Here is a 14,582-nt window from a genome sequence, read left to right as displayed (position 1 = left end):
GGCCCCCCCAGCCCGGCCCGGCCCGGCCGAGGCAGGCCTAGCACCGGCCCGGGCCTTGCCGCGGCTCCTCCCGGCCTGGCGGGGCGGCCAAACTTCCCCGGCCGGCTGTGCCCGCTCCCCTCCCGGGGCCGCCGGCCGAGCCCCCCCGGCCCGGTCCCTCCGTCCCCGGAGCTCCGGTGGGCAGCAGGCAGGGGGAGCCCCCTCCCCCCCTCCCACGCCCCCCTGGAGCCGGTCCCCTCCGGGCGCGGGGCTCACCACGCATTTCTTGCCGAGGAAGCCGAAGAGGCTGTCGTTCTCCTGCGGGGTGAGCAGCAGGGAGCCCACGTTGGTGACCCGCCGCGGCTGCGGGGGCTGCTGCTGCGGGGCGCCGCTCATGGCCGGGGCCGGCCCGGCGGCGCTGCCCTCCCTCGCCGCCCTGCAAGCGCTGGCGCTCTCGGCCCCTTCTTCTTCCTCCTCTTCTTCCTCCTCCTCCTCCTCCTCGTCGTCGTCCTCGTCCAGCCGCCGCCTCACGGCAGCCGCATGGCGGAGCCTGCCGCTGGGGGCCGGGGGGACGGAGGGCGGCGGGCAGCCCGGCCGATGGCTGGCTGGCCGCCCGCCCCGGGCGCCGGGCTAAACTTCCAACTTCGGCCCGGCTCCGGCGGCCGCACGATCCAACATGGCAGCGGGGGCGGGCGAGACCACGGCGGGCGGAGGGGAGGCCGGCGAGAGACGGAGCGAGAGCGCCGCCGCCGCCGCCTTTTCCCCTTCTTCCTTCCCTCCCTTTCCCTTCCGCTCCCGCCCCGTCGCGGCCTCGCCTCGCCCAGGGCCTCTCCCCGCCGGCCTCCCCCCTAAATACCTGCCGGGAGGAGGAGGAGGAGAAGAGGAGGAGGAAGGGCGAGGGGAAGAGGAAGGAGCGGGGCTTAGCGCCGCCGCTGCCGGGATGGGGGCAGGCGGAGCGCGGCTGGAGCCCGGCACTGGGCTCCTCTCAGGGTTTTTAAGTCAAAAGCCGTTCAACGAGTAACTCCAGAACGTTTTTTTTTTTTTTTTTTTTGGCCTTTTCTCTCTGAAAGAAGCAGGTTTCCGTGAATAGTTCCACCGTGCAAATCACCGGGTGGATGGTGCAGGGTGGGCGGTGTTGGCGGTGCGGCAGCGGGTCCCTCTGCGCGGTCACACAGGCAGGGAGCAGCAGGGATCCGAGCCCTGAACCCCGCCTGGCACTGCCTTCTGCAGCTGGAGCTGAAATAACGAAAGGTGTTAGCAGGAATTTTGGGCTCCCTGAGGGGTCAGCTGCCGAGGAGACCTCCTGTATGCAGGCAGCGTTGTCAGACGGATTTCTCATCACCCCCACTTCTCCCCACATGACACTAGCGGAGATGGAGGCCGAAGGCCTTTGGAAGCTTCAAGATCCTTGGCACAGCTGCCATGTGCCCCGTCCGGCTTCCAGCTGCCCAGAAGAAATGCTTGTGAGGGCTAGGTGAAGACAAAGGTGAAAAAGAGGTGGCTAGGTGAGCACCTTCCTAGTCTTCTCGGTGTTTTTGAGTGGTGTGTATGGCAGCTTCACCTCCTCTGATCAATTAATTGCCCATCTGGAAGACGCTAAAGCAATTCCCCCGTCATGTTTGACTTTGTTTTAAAGGGAAGAGCCGATGAAGCACAGGAAGAAAGGAGCTAGAAGAACACAGGAAGAAAACGTGTGAACACAAATCTTATGTGAAGCTGTGCTGAGTTCTCTTCCTATCCTCCCAAAAGATTGGGCAGGAACAGATGGCAACCCCTTCTGCTCTGCTTACAGGCCCTGTTCACCATGCTTAAAAGAGCCTGTAGCTGTGTCCGAAAATATAAGGAAGACAGGACATAGTGGAAAATCCCGAGCTTTTAGCATAAAAAGAGTTTAAAATACATGCACAAAGGACTCCTCAGTGTGCAGAGCTCACAGAAGTGGCTTGGGTCTTTGCTATAAAGGAACAGCAAACAGTAGGAACCAGTTCTTTCAAATTATTTTTCAGCAGTCATAGGTACTTCACTTTCATTCCTTTCTTGTGTAAGTATGTGCATATTTTAGTGGAAGGGGAAATATTTTAGCTAAAGAATTGGCAGCATTCCGTTTGTTGAAAACGTATGTGAAGAGATAAAACACATGGAAGCACTTTACAAGGCACTTCTTTTTTCTTTCTTTCCTTCTTTTCACAATTTTACAGCCAGAGCCTGTTTCAAGGAAATTTTGTATGTGTCTTGGTGGTCATAGTGTAATAGCTAAAAATATAATGCACCTTTCACAGGTAAATGCTGGTACTTTCCTCACCTCTCTGACATGTTATGTTCATTGCTTTTCTTTCCTCACTCATTTCTGTTAACTTTTACTGTTTGTTCCTTACTGTGTAGATCCTTCCATTCAGAGTTCTGGGTGATACTTTTTGCTTCACACTGTTCCTCTCAGACCAGCTGGCTGGTAGCTATTCTTAAGGGCCTTTTAACCTTCAGGCTCTATTGTTAGGATTTTGTATGCTTTTTTAATAGGGGTAGACAGGAAAGGGAAGAAAAAAGGGCTATTTTCAGATCTTGTGTTTCATTAATTATGCAAAAGCTGTTTCTGTTTTTGTGTCATGGCAAAGCAGCGAGTCCTGAAGTGAAATGGAAATATCAGTATCTGCTGATGAGTACAAGGTACCCGAAGAAAAATAGATTTTTGCCTTTGGTATTTACAATTGAAGTAATATCAGCAAAGAGCTGCTATTCCTGCATAAAACATCCAGTTTCAACAAAATTCTGCTAAGCAAAGCCACCAACCAGAACTACCTGTCTATATTTTGAAGAAATTGCAGTGTTCTTTCTGACCTCTCTTAGGGAAGATGCTGTCATTTTTTATCCTAAGCTTTCCTCTGCATGTACTGCAGTAAGCAGCTTCGAGCTGTGTTGCCCACTCCTGATGCCAATAAACTTTGTGGGAAACTGCTCTTCATTTGCATTTATTCTATTTAAGATACCAACTCATAAGGCCAAGGAACTGGAGTATATCAAAAGTGACATTCTTATGTCAGTATAAGCACCTGTAATGATTTTAAAGTGTTACATTATAAATATGTATTTAATAAACAGATTTTATTATCCTTGTCAGGCTTACCTTTGACAGAAATTATGTGTCTCTGAAGTTCATCTTTAAATGGGGACCTCTATTTTTCCCAGTAATTTTTTTGCCAGCTGCAAATTGAATTCCATAACTAGGCTGAAGTTACACACTGTGAGTTTCAGAGTTTAAATATTCACCAGATTTCAAAAATAGCATTTTGCAATTGAAAGTGGAGTAAAAAGCTGAGCAAGACTTTCTACTTAAAGTTGATTTTTCTAGAGCTATGAATCAGAGTATATTTCAAAGTTTTTTTGAAGTTCTAAATTTTCTCAGTGCAAGAAGTTAGTTTTCCAAGGAGTTTTTATTTATTTATTTATTTTATGTATTTATTTATTTATTTATTAAATAGCGGCACTGTGTTTCTCAAATCTTGATTTTTGTCCCAATACTGAATTTAAGTCATACAGTGCAGTTGTCTTATTGTCCCATCCATAAGGTGAAGAGACAGCTCATTACACCAAAGAACAACCAGGCTTAAAGGTGAATGTAGATCTCAACGGAAAACATCTCCAGCCTTCTATCTTCGATCTCATCATCAATGGCAAGTGGAGCAGCACGGTACAAGTGCAAACATTGCTGCAGCAACCACAAAAGCATGGCTGGGGGAGATCAAAGTTGTGAACGTATGATTAGTGTCACCACACTGAAGGGGTATGTCAACAGGGCAGCAGAAGAACGGACAAAAGAAAGGACAGGCTCGTTTCCCTCAACACCCTTTCTGGTTGGGCCTGTAGAAAACACCAGTCCATGTACTACAAAACCGCTTGTGGTAACCAAAAAAGAGGAACTCTCATTGTGGTTGGAAATGGTTTTTGAGCTGTGAAGATACAAGTTCTCTTTTTTTTAAGTAAACCGCATTGTTTTTCTCTGCATAGACCTCGTTTAAGGGAATTGGGTATAAATCGTTGCTGAACCAACGATAAATAGCATATTAACTATCTTACTCACAAGCTCACTCACTTCTACTCCCCGTGCACCAAACGTTTAAAAGTTTAGGGACTGCAGCCTTCTGTGGAGGTGACTGAATCATCTGTTAACTTAGAGCTCAGTTCAGATTCAGTCACTGTATTTCCCTTCTCACAGAGATTTTGTATGATCTGTTACAGGCAGGTAATAGGCTGGAATAAAGAGGATCTGGAATCTGTCGTGTTTTTTTTTTTTTTTTCTTCTCTATATTGTATTTATATCCTATAATTTTCAGACACAGAAGGACATGAAGTAGCCACAGATGTTGCAAAGTAGACAATTAATTAGTAAAGCCTCTGCTGACTCCTTATGAATATGGAACTGTAGTGTCAGTGGGAAGAATCCTCTCCCTTTGTGGGCTGGCTGGCAGAAGCGTGTCCTCGCTGCTACAGTGAGCAGACTGAAGCCTGAGAACCAATGCAGCAGGACAATAAGTTCTTTCATTTCTTGCACGAATGCTGTCTTGGGTGCCAGCTAGAACTTTTTCTTTCCCTGTAGTGCCTGTTACTCGTCTTTGTTTGCTGTATCTTCTCTAGCCCTTGTTTTCAACCTCAGACTGTTTACTTGAGAATGAAGGAATGCAATTTGCGCCCTTCTGTTTTGCTCAGCAGAGGATAACATTGATTTTGCTTTGGATGTAGAAATGCATTTTGAATATATTGATGTAAGATACTGATGTGTTTTTTGTTTTGTTTTTAATTTTGAAATCAGTTACAGGACTCCCTTCACGGCTCCTCTACAATTCTTTAAAGGCCTGAAGCGTTGGACTGTATTACTCTCCTTTCCAGGACTGTGTAGAAGACAGACCAAACTGGAACGTGAGGCATCTTCTCTCTCCTCTTAATACTTCTTTATTATGCAAGTATGGTGATCATTGTCTGCAGTAACAGTGGAACAATTCTGTAGCTGCCCTGCAAATTAGAAGAAAATGGTATATTTCCCCAGTCCAGCTATCATCATAGCTCATCTTCAAAATTGTGTACCACAGGGTTTGTTGAAACACTCATTTTATTCTTCTTGCTTGGCTCATACCTTAGTGTGATTCCTGAGTTTTACACCCAGCAATAAACATGAGCGGAGTATATGAGTTGATTTTGATTTACCTGCAGGTATTAAAAGGAACTTTCACTCCTTCCTCCAAGTTTCCTGACAGCTTTTAAATTCAGTGTAATGAAATCTCCCTCCAGCCATTAATCAACCACCATAAAGCTCAAGAACTTCACCTGTTAAAAAAAAAAAAAGAAAAACATCCTTTACTGTGATCTGCTAATACATTGTTACAGCACTTTTCCTTAACAGAAGTCTCTGGCTTTGAGACATCAGCTCTTGTTTGCAGCGACTGCCCCCCACCCTGATCAGCGAGCTTGCGGCCTTGCTGAGCTGAGGGTAGTGCAAGGCAAGTGCATGCGAAATCCACCCTTTTTACTGGCAGAGCTAAGGATGATGATCGTGTCTGCACTCTGAGCTAGCCTGAGATCCGTCATCTGCTCCCAATAGCAGGAGATGAGCAACTCCCAGTGAGCAACTGTCAGATACGTAATGCAGCTCAGCACAATTGCAGCTCGGATCCTGGTGGCTGGCTTAATAACTTCCCTGTAGTTTTTCTTTCTCTCTTCCTCTCTGTCTCCCCTGCGCCCCCATCCAGCACGGAACAGCCTGAAGGAATAGGCACGGACTGCACTTTGGTTCCTGTTGGGGTTGTGCTGGGACTCGCTCGACCAGATCCTTGCTACAGCTCTGGGGCGTGCCACTTGCTCTGCTGCTGCCCTCCCGTAGGGTCAAAGAGCCACATCCCATCAAAGGTCAGCCTTCATCTGGCAGATGTTTTCAGAACCAGGGCTTCGCTGCTGCTTCAAACTGTCTCTGGCATTAGTGCTTCTTCAATTGTCTGTTTCTGTGTGGTTTTGCTAGTTTATATTAAAAATAAAAAAAGGGGGGGGGGGGTAGTCTTCATGCATCAGCATTCCCAAAGGCTTCTTGCTCCACCTCATAAAGCAAGATTGAGAACATGCGTATCTTGATCGGCCTGATTTTTGTCGTCAGGATTATTTATATCTGCTTCAGGCCAACTAGAGCCACTGGCGTGGTGACCTATATTGTTTTTACAGGAAAACGAGAATATGTTTAACAAATACAGAACCCTAACAAACCGATAAGCAAAATGAAATGGAACACATGGCGAACTGTCGTGAGAAGACGGATGAAAACCATCAGATTGTTTTTTAAAACTACATATGCAATTGACTACTGCTTGTGTAGGTGATGCATCAACAAGACAACCTGCAGCCTGTCTAGTTGTTTCACCTCAGAGACAAGTCTAAAAATAAATCTTAATTTTTGAATCCATCCTAGTAAGTAAAGATAATCAAATTTCTATAAGATCTTAGGAATATCTAGAATTTAGCACAGACCGCCAAGTTATTCTAATTGGTATTTTCCTGGCTACCCTATTATTACATTCAATTAAGGACTCTTCCCATGGTATGTTAAGGTGGCACAAATAAATGGTATCAGCGCGTCATGTGGATATCTACCACTTTATTCATGCTTGTCAACAAAGTCACACTCCTCGCAAAGAAGCAGGAGTTTCTAATTTCTTCTATGAGAACTAATTATTTTTATTTTTTTTTCTTTTTGTTAGTATTTAGTTAAAATGCTGCCAGCACAGTAGTGCCTGAAGCCCTACCCTTGTTTGGTGCCTCGGTGCCTTGTAAGTATGTACAAGAACCCAGCAGCTCCTGCCCAGGGAGGAGACATTAAACGTGGAGCAGCACATCCGCATCCTGCCTCTTAAAACCAATCATCATTGCATAAATATTGACTCTGTAGATTACAACCTGAAGTAGAGACATTTATTTAAGTTCCTTTGATCCATTTTCTTTCAATACTTGTTTGCAACAAATAAATATTGGAGGATGTGTGTGTACCACTTTTTTGGGAAGGTACCAGAGTACTTCAAGCCCTCCATGAAATTTGATGAAAAATATGTGTCTCAGCTTCAGACCTACTATTTTCTCAGCTGATAGGATATTTTTGTGCATTTTAAGAGGGCTAGAATTGAGTTTATTTGAACTCATAACTATAGACTTGGTTTTCAGCGTTTGCTGTAACTGCATACATGCAGTGCTGACCAGCTTTGTTCAGTTAGATTTTTTTGGCCTTGAATTTTCTCATATCTATTTAAAAATGAAACCAAATATCTTCATTTAAAATACTTTCACAATAATTTCAATAAGACAAGTAGCTGTTTGAAGACTCAAAACCTACAGCACAGTTATTAAGGCTTTCTGGGAAAATACTTGCTACTGCTGGAGCAGCTCTTTCACAGAGGTCATGGCATGGAGCCAGGGGAGGTTGGTAGATGGCTAGGCAACCAGGAAAAGAACAAGTTTGTCAGCATGTACAGCTGATTACTGTGAGAATAATTTTCCATAAGCATAGCCTGCACAGTGTTTGCTTAAGAGGGGTTTAATTTTTCACTAAAGTCCCTATCAGCTAAGTCGTTTTAAACTGTGGCAGAAAGTCATTTGTTCAAATCAGATGAAAGAAGGAGCAGTATGGCTTTTAATAACATCATGTTGCGGTAGGATGAGGTAGGATATTTCAATATTTATAGGCAGTATGGGATCATTCCCATAATGGTACATTATGACGATTATTTTGGTTAGGGAAATGTTTTGGTTTCTATTAGCTACAGTGATCATTTCTAAAATGTCTCAAAACTAGAAAATGTGAGAAATGTTACCCTTAGCGTGAGAAGATACCGCCTTTAGTCACTGCATTCTCCTGCTTGCAAATGCCATCTCGATTGCCAGCATGTAATCATAAGAAATAAACACATTTTATTTTCTAGGTGCATGGTTACAACTGCAGCATAACTCAGATGGGTCAGTTTTATGGTGCTCTGTCACCCACAATGTCTAACCAGGTATAACTGAACTGCACTTCAAACGTCTGAAGCAGATGTAGGTGCATTCAGCTGCTGCACTGTGTCCGTATTTCTTTCTTTGGCCAACTCCATGTCCAAGGTCAAGACTGAAAGAGAGCATTACACAGATCTCTGTCATATGGAGACTTCCTTTCTGCTGAACTAATCCCTTGTTAGCAGCATGGCTAAGGTATGGTATAAAGCAGATTGACTGGAATAAATGCATGAACACTAAACTTTAAAAGCAAAAGACAAAATCAATTCATATTTACACTGTAAAGTGTTTTTGACAGAATAATAACCCACTCCATTTTTAATCTTGTTCTTGAATATACAGAATGTTTGCCGAAGTCTCTATAATCATGTGTGTTTTACTTCAGAAGTGCTGCAATCCATAACCTACAGCCTGCTTAATTTTGCAACATGAGCTGTCTTTATCCATTATTTATTGTCTTTGAATATGAGGAGGATCAGAACATCAGACAGAAGGAACACGGTGGCTTTGAGGATGAGTCACAGGAGCAAGACGAAATTCAGTAGGAAAAAGTGCCGTGGTTAAGTGTCTCAGCTGAGAACAACTGAGCGTGGTGGGGAGCTGCCATAGCAATGTAGCCTTGGGAAGCTGAATGCAAGTCCTGGGGCTTCAGGGAGAGAGATTCCTGCTAAAGCCAGGAAGCTGTTGGTGCCATTATAATGGCCTAATGCACCTGGAGATATTGTGTATGGAATTAATAATTAAATTGGAAATAATGTGTGTGATTCTGCCTGCCTGTTTTCAAGCAGGTGAATTTGGATTGGAAGCAGTTCAGAAGAAAGATGCTTGGGAGAACAGGGAAGAGAAGATGAGGTATCATGGCAAAACAGAAAACAAAAGGCCTGAGAAAAGATAGAGCTGTTTAATCATAGCGTACTTCCTGATCGTTGAATATATATAATTTCTGTTGAAGACACATAATTTCTGGGGCTACATGTAATTTCTAAACAATCCACAATGTCTGCACCCTGATATATCAGATGATAATAGAATTTATGAGAAATACATCATGTTATACATGATACGATATAAACTCTTTAAAGAAAAGGACAGCATTGGTTCAAGAAAAATGTTTAAAAATTATTAATAAACACATTTAGACAGAAATTCACAAACTCCTACTAATCATGAGGGTAGTCTGTAACATTTCTCCAGCAGGATTAAGTGGGGGCAATAAAAATCAAACTGCTTTTAAGCAGGAGCTTGATATATTTATTAAAGGGATTCTATAAGGTGTTGCTTTATGCACCAAAGGACAGCAATGATTCAGAAATTCCCTTTATGTTTTCTGTTTGTATTTGGTTTTCATGCATCTAAAAATTCATATAAAACCAGTCACTGTTACAGAAGGAATTCAGAATCCTCTGTCTTAAAATGTATAAAAATAATAAATGATTTGGGGTCTGGTGGAGAGCAGTAGCTTCTAAACAAGTCTGTCAAATCATGATTTAAGTCTTGTTTAGTCTGCAGTGGAGAAATTGCTTTGAATAGAAAATACACAATAAAATATGTCTAACAGGTCCTGACAGAAAGTTGTTTCAGTCTATTTAGCACTTTCCAGTAACAGGTAGTCTCTACCCCATTTCATAAAAAGTAACAAAAGTGTTGCAGCCAGAATCGAAGCCTGGTTAGCTTAAAACAAAAAAAAAGTTTCTAGCCTCTCTTTACAGTGTTCTGCTCACACTGCATCTACGAATCAGTGGTTAAGTGAAGCCTCTCTGAGAGGAAGTTTCCATTCTGAGTCATAAGCGTTGGATTGACAGCCTTTATAGAAACCTAACCGTAATCCTATTAAACAATATGCTTCTATAAATGCTGAAGGATAAATTTCTTCTGCTGGATGCGGGGGCAGTAAGCTGCAGTATCTCAGAGGACAGCTTGTAGAGAATCTGTGTGGCTGTGCAAATGGAATAAGGCTGGGAACTGCCGGGCTAGGACACCTCCAGCATCTCATCAGAAAGTTGGGATATCTAATGGTACAGAACCCACCTGCCAGCAGCAGTTATTGAAGAGGTGTTTGCCCACAGGAATACAGCAACAGCTACATAAATTAAAAAAATGGTGGGTGTTGTTATTTTTTTTTTCAATATCCCCTTAGAGCAGGATATTTTTCTTGCAAGCTCCATTTGAAACAAGCATATCAGTAAAATGCAAATAACTATCACTGTACCCCTTGGTGTATATTTTAAACATACAAAAGTTAGAAAACTCATTTCTTCTAAATTTACTTTGTGGATTTATCAGAATTTGCTGTATCTCCTGTAGCTGAATTCAGCTTTATACTGAGTTCACTCTCATGTAACTGTAGAATTTGGCCACAGGCTTTACCCTTATAACCTCTGGCTAACTTATAAGTGAAAAATGTAAATGTACTAAAAATGATTTTAAGAAATGCAGACACCTCTCTTGTCACAGGAAAATAGTATACATGTAGGGGAAACTAATTTTTCCAGTATTAGAAATAAAAGTTTGGCAAACATAAAGGCCAGTCAACCCACTCAGGATGCTGGGCATACAGACAGAGGAGAAAACTAAGGGAGATCACAGATGATGTTGTAATGATGCAAAGGAAGAATGCTGAAAAAAAAAGGAGATATGAAGATGTTGGACAGGTTTGTGGAACACCAGAGAACAGGGCACCAGCCATCTGGGGCTGCATGAGGTCACTGCTCTGGTTACATCCTGGTACTCACATGTCCCAAGGGCTGGTCGCGCACAAGATGCTGTCCAAGTCCTTTCTTGTTTTCACCCTCCCACTATCACAACCTCTAGATAGCTTCAGATACAGCACTGTTATTAGTTTCCTGGGAAAGGGCATCTCAAGGTGATGGCAAGCAGGACGTGTGGACACAAACCCTGTGGTGCTTGGAGCGGCGCTTGTCAGGAGAGGAGAGCAAAAAGAGAAATGAGCAGTGGCCCTGCTGCTATTAGCAAATACTGCTGTCAGAATTTGCTAATATCAGTAGTTACTGATAGCTGATTACTTACTGATATCAGCATTAGCAATAATTTTGTTCACGGTCTCCATTTCTACAAGTTATTCCCTCTTGGCTTGTTTAGAGCAACACTTGCTTGCTGTGGGTTGTCGGCTGGTCTAACCTTCCCTTCCCCCCCAAGGCACAACCACTAATAAAAGTTCAAGGTTTATGTTTTGCTGTACTCCTTATGCTCTGGATGAAACTGAATAGCTAAAATTATGCCAAAAGTTATAACAACAAACAAACAAAACCCAGTAAACAATCTACACAAGTGAATTGTATTTCAACACATGCCTCTGAGCAAGCACTCAGAGATTTAAAATATTTGGAAACAGAATCGTGGGCCCTTAGCCCATGCAGGCCATAAAGTTAATTGGCCCTAATATACTCTCTAGAGATAAGCAGTGCTTCCACAGCAGGAACTAACCCCCCCTTCCCTGGTAAAAGTGGCACTTTATGAATCTGTAATACGTCAGTACATGGTGTCTTGTGGCAGTGCACAATCTGGCGAGTAGCATTCGCATTTGCAGTTGGTTTCATTGCAATTACCATGTATTATTGCATAGTTGGGAGCAGTCATGTGTGGGTATCTCCATGTATTAGCACATATAAATCATCTCTAGTTTCTCCTGTCCTGCACTGATATTCCAACAGGGATGCATCCCGGCCATGTGATTAAAGCAAAACTCTCACCAGGGAAGAATCATTTCATTATTTGCCTTCAACAGTTTTGAAGAATACCATTTGTCTTTGGCCTTTCAAATGCATATTATACAGGAGCTTTTGCACCAGCTAAGGCTATAACAGAACTTTTAATGGGGCTGTTCTGTCTGGATACGGCCTTATTGCCGAGAGCCTGAGGACAGACAGGAGTCCTAAAGAGGTATAGCTTTTTCTTAGGAGCTTTGCTTTTTGAAGATTTTTGAAGTCATCACTGGTCATCCCAGGTAAGTTGAATCCAAAATCACGTGGAAAAAAAAACTCCTGCTCTCAAAGTGTTGATGTGTTTGGCAGTTTTGTAAATGTTAAATTCTTCCTCTAGTAAACATTTACAATGAATTAAATAGATCTATACCAGGTACAAGTTGACTTTGGTAGAGCTATGAAAACTTAAATGCACTGAGACCTTGACCGGTTCCCCAGCAAGTAGTCTTATCTGCAGTGATATCTTCAAATGCTATTTTTACTTATGAAAGGTGTGGGAATGGTCTTGGATGCCCAAACAGCTCTGTTATGGGTCAGTGCCCAATGCATGTGTATTCTCTTTACCACAGTTTTCAGCCACTGTCTATTTGAAGATTCAAAATCCTAAGCTGTTTCACCAAAACCATTTTTAATACAATACTGAAAAGACTCCTGTCCATATTGAACTGAATGGCAGTCATTGAAAGTATAAAATCCTGATTAGAAATACCAAGATTTTTAAAATATGTGATTTTTGAATGGAGAAATTCCCAATTCTCTTGCTTTGGTGTTGTCTTATATTATTATCTGAATGTTTAATAAAACTTTTTTTTGATTGATAAATCTTGATGACTATAAATCTGGGTAAATCCTTTGACTTTTTCCTTTTCATAAAAATAAATTTACTTACAGTGTTTCTAATGCTCACTGGGGTGCCACAAGAGCAGCTTCCACTCCAAGTGCTGTTTTCAACCCAGAAACATGGCAGGAGATAAAAAGCTGAGTGGAGTGGCTAGCACCTGAAAGAGCCAAACTGCTTCAAACATCAAAAGAGGGTTCAGTTCAAGAACTGGCCAAAGGGTCAACCAGATTCTTACTTTACCTAAGACAGTATTTCCATAATGATTTTGGGCTAGTCAAATGCTACCTACAAATGCAGAGCCAGAGAGCTTAGGTAAACTCCTAAATTTGCCAAGAGCTTTGTATTGGAGAAAGGATTTTCTTCTTTCCTTAAACACTGGGCCTTTAACTTCTAGACAGTTGTATCTAAATCAAATTACCTCAATATTGTATTTCTGTATCTTTTAAATTTCTTATAAATATTCTCTCACAAGTTACTAGTGTCTTTCCACATTGGGTGAATAATTAGGCTGTACTTAAGTACAGTATGCACATTTAATCCATTTGGCTTAATTTCTAGAAATTTACAGGTAGATAATTACTGCTTTGCTAAGTAACATTTTGGGGAAGCATTTGCCTTCACAACATTTTATGTATTTGTATTTTTGGTAGATCTCTTTATATTATTATGATGCCATAATTTTACAACATACATCTATTCAGCACACCTCTCAAAAGAAGATCATGGGAATATCCTAAAGAGGATTCATCCCATCTGGAATCCCTGCAGATATGTCCAGAATCGGCAGTTCTGATATGGAGATCTTAATCTCCTTGAGGATGAAGCACCGCATAAAGCCAGATGGGTATGGGAACATCCCTAGCAGTTCAACCACCAAGAATTGGCCTGGAGGGGTGAAGTTGGGAACACAGGGACACTGCCACTTTTCCCACGTGAGTTTTGGGCACCAGAAAGCTCTGAGCTGCTGTCCTGTGTCACACCAGGAGGATGGGCAAGGCCCGCTCCACCTCTTCATCTTACCAGAGCAGATCTCCCCACCTTGCAGACATAGGGGACCCGTTGGACAGCAAAACCATCTGGACATCCCATTTTAATGCCTGCGTTTCTTGGAGTGTCTAGTCCTGTCACAAGGTCAGAGAGAAGAGCTATGTCCAAAGGGCACTGAAAAAATCAGCCTTCTGTTCCACAATGAGGAAACTGTCTCTGAGCTTTCCTTGCAGGGGACCATGCCATTTTTTTGCGTGAGTGTCTGATTTTGGAATGCTGTTGTGCTAGGTCTTGCTTTGCAGCCCAGCTCCTATTCTGGCACTTCAGTTTGGGAAAATAGCTGCAGCTAACAACAAACATCTTAGGCTTAACTTGTATTTCAGTGATTAAAAAGAGCAGTTATTGTTACTTTGCACACTGTTAATGACAGTTTGTGCATGTACTTACCAATGGCAAGAAGGCCTGCAAACACCTCTGAATGACAAAAGAGTGCTCTAATACATAGTTTCTCTCAGAGGTTCACCACAAAGGATCATACCAACCTCTTGATGCAGCGTGTGCAGCCCTATATTAAGCTATTTCAGTGGGTCTTAATTCAGTTTTGATCTTTAGAGCTTGTTCTTGAAATCCATATTTAAGATAGGCTGTATTAAGTCATTTGTAGTGCTGAATTAAATACCATCCACAGGGCTCAAAAAATCTTGATAATGTCGTTTATATTAGGCACAAGGGGTGGGATTCATTTGACTGCGTACAAATCACTCCAGGAGCTATCTACATCTATGTTAATCACATCGTGTTCTCTTTATAACCAAAGAAGAAAAATAAGCACTCCAAGAGTATGAGTCAGCTGATCTATTTCAGATATTTGGTTTACCATGTGTTGACCTGCACCCTAAAAGCAACTATTTCTCCCCAGTGACTTCAAAAGGACCTTTGGTGATCAGCTCAGGTATAGACACTTATACCAGTGAGAGGTCAACCCCACTGAGGTGACTGACTGTAATTATGGGCATTCCTTTAAATAAATAAATTAG

General features: G+C 42.6%; 1 protein-coding gene and 1 long non-coding RNA gene across 4 annotated transcripts in view; one reads left to right on the top strand and one right to left on the bottom strand.

Annotated features, from left to right (window-relative positions):
* WASL (WASP like actin nucleation promoting factor) overlaps window positions 1-786 on the bottom strand; it is a 49,796-nt gene extending 49,010 nt beyond the window's left edge. The window contains exon 1 of one of the 2 annotated variants that reach the window (XM_027458119.3): window positions 256-786. In XM_027458119.3, the coding sequence (XP_027313920.1) occupies window positions 256-375 (120 nt within the window). In that variant the 5' untranslated portion in view covers window positions 376-786. The remainder of the gene's footprint in view (window positions 1-255) is intronic. The other variant, XM_027458124.3, reaches the window with a different exon arrangement.
* Window positions 787-935: 149 nt separating this feature from the next.
* LOC119717008 (uncharacterized) lies at window positions 936-5,154 on the top strand. Of its 2 annotated transcripts, none has more exons than XR_011806814.1 (2): window positions 936-1,994; window positions 4,784-5,154. It is a non-coding gene; the product is annotated as an uncharacterized lncRNA (long non-coding RNA). The 2 variants fall into 2 exon arrangements; XR_005265919.2 differs by having other exon boundaries at window positions 936-2,020.
* Window positions 5,155-14,582: the final 9,428 nt, after the last annotated feature.

This window comes from Anas platyrhynchos, chromosome 1, assembly GCF_047663525.1.
Source record: "Anas platyrhynchos isolate ZD024472 breed Pekin duck chromosome 1, IASCAAS_PekinDuck_T2T, whole genome shotgun sequence".
Lineage (NCBI taxonomy): Eukaryota > Metazoa > Chordata > Aves > Anseriformes > Anatidae > Anas > Anas platyrhynchos.
This window is presented reverse-complemented; position numbering and strand designations above follow the sequence as displayed.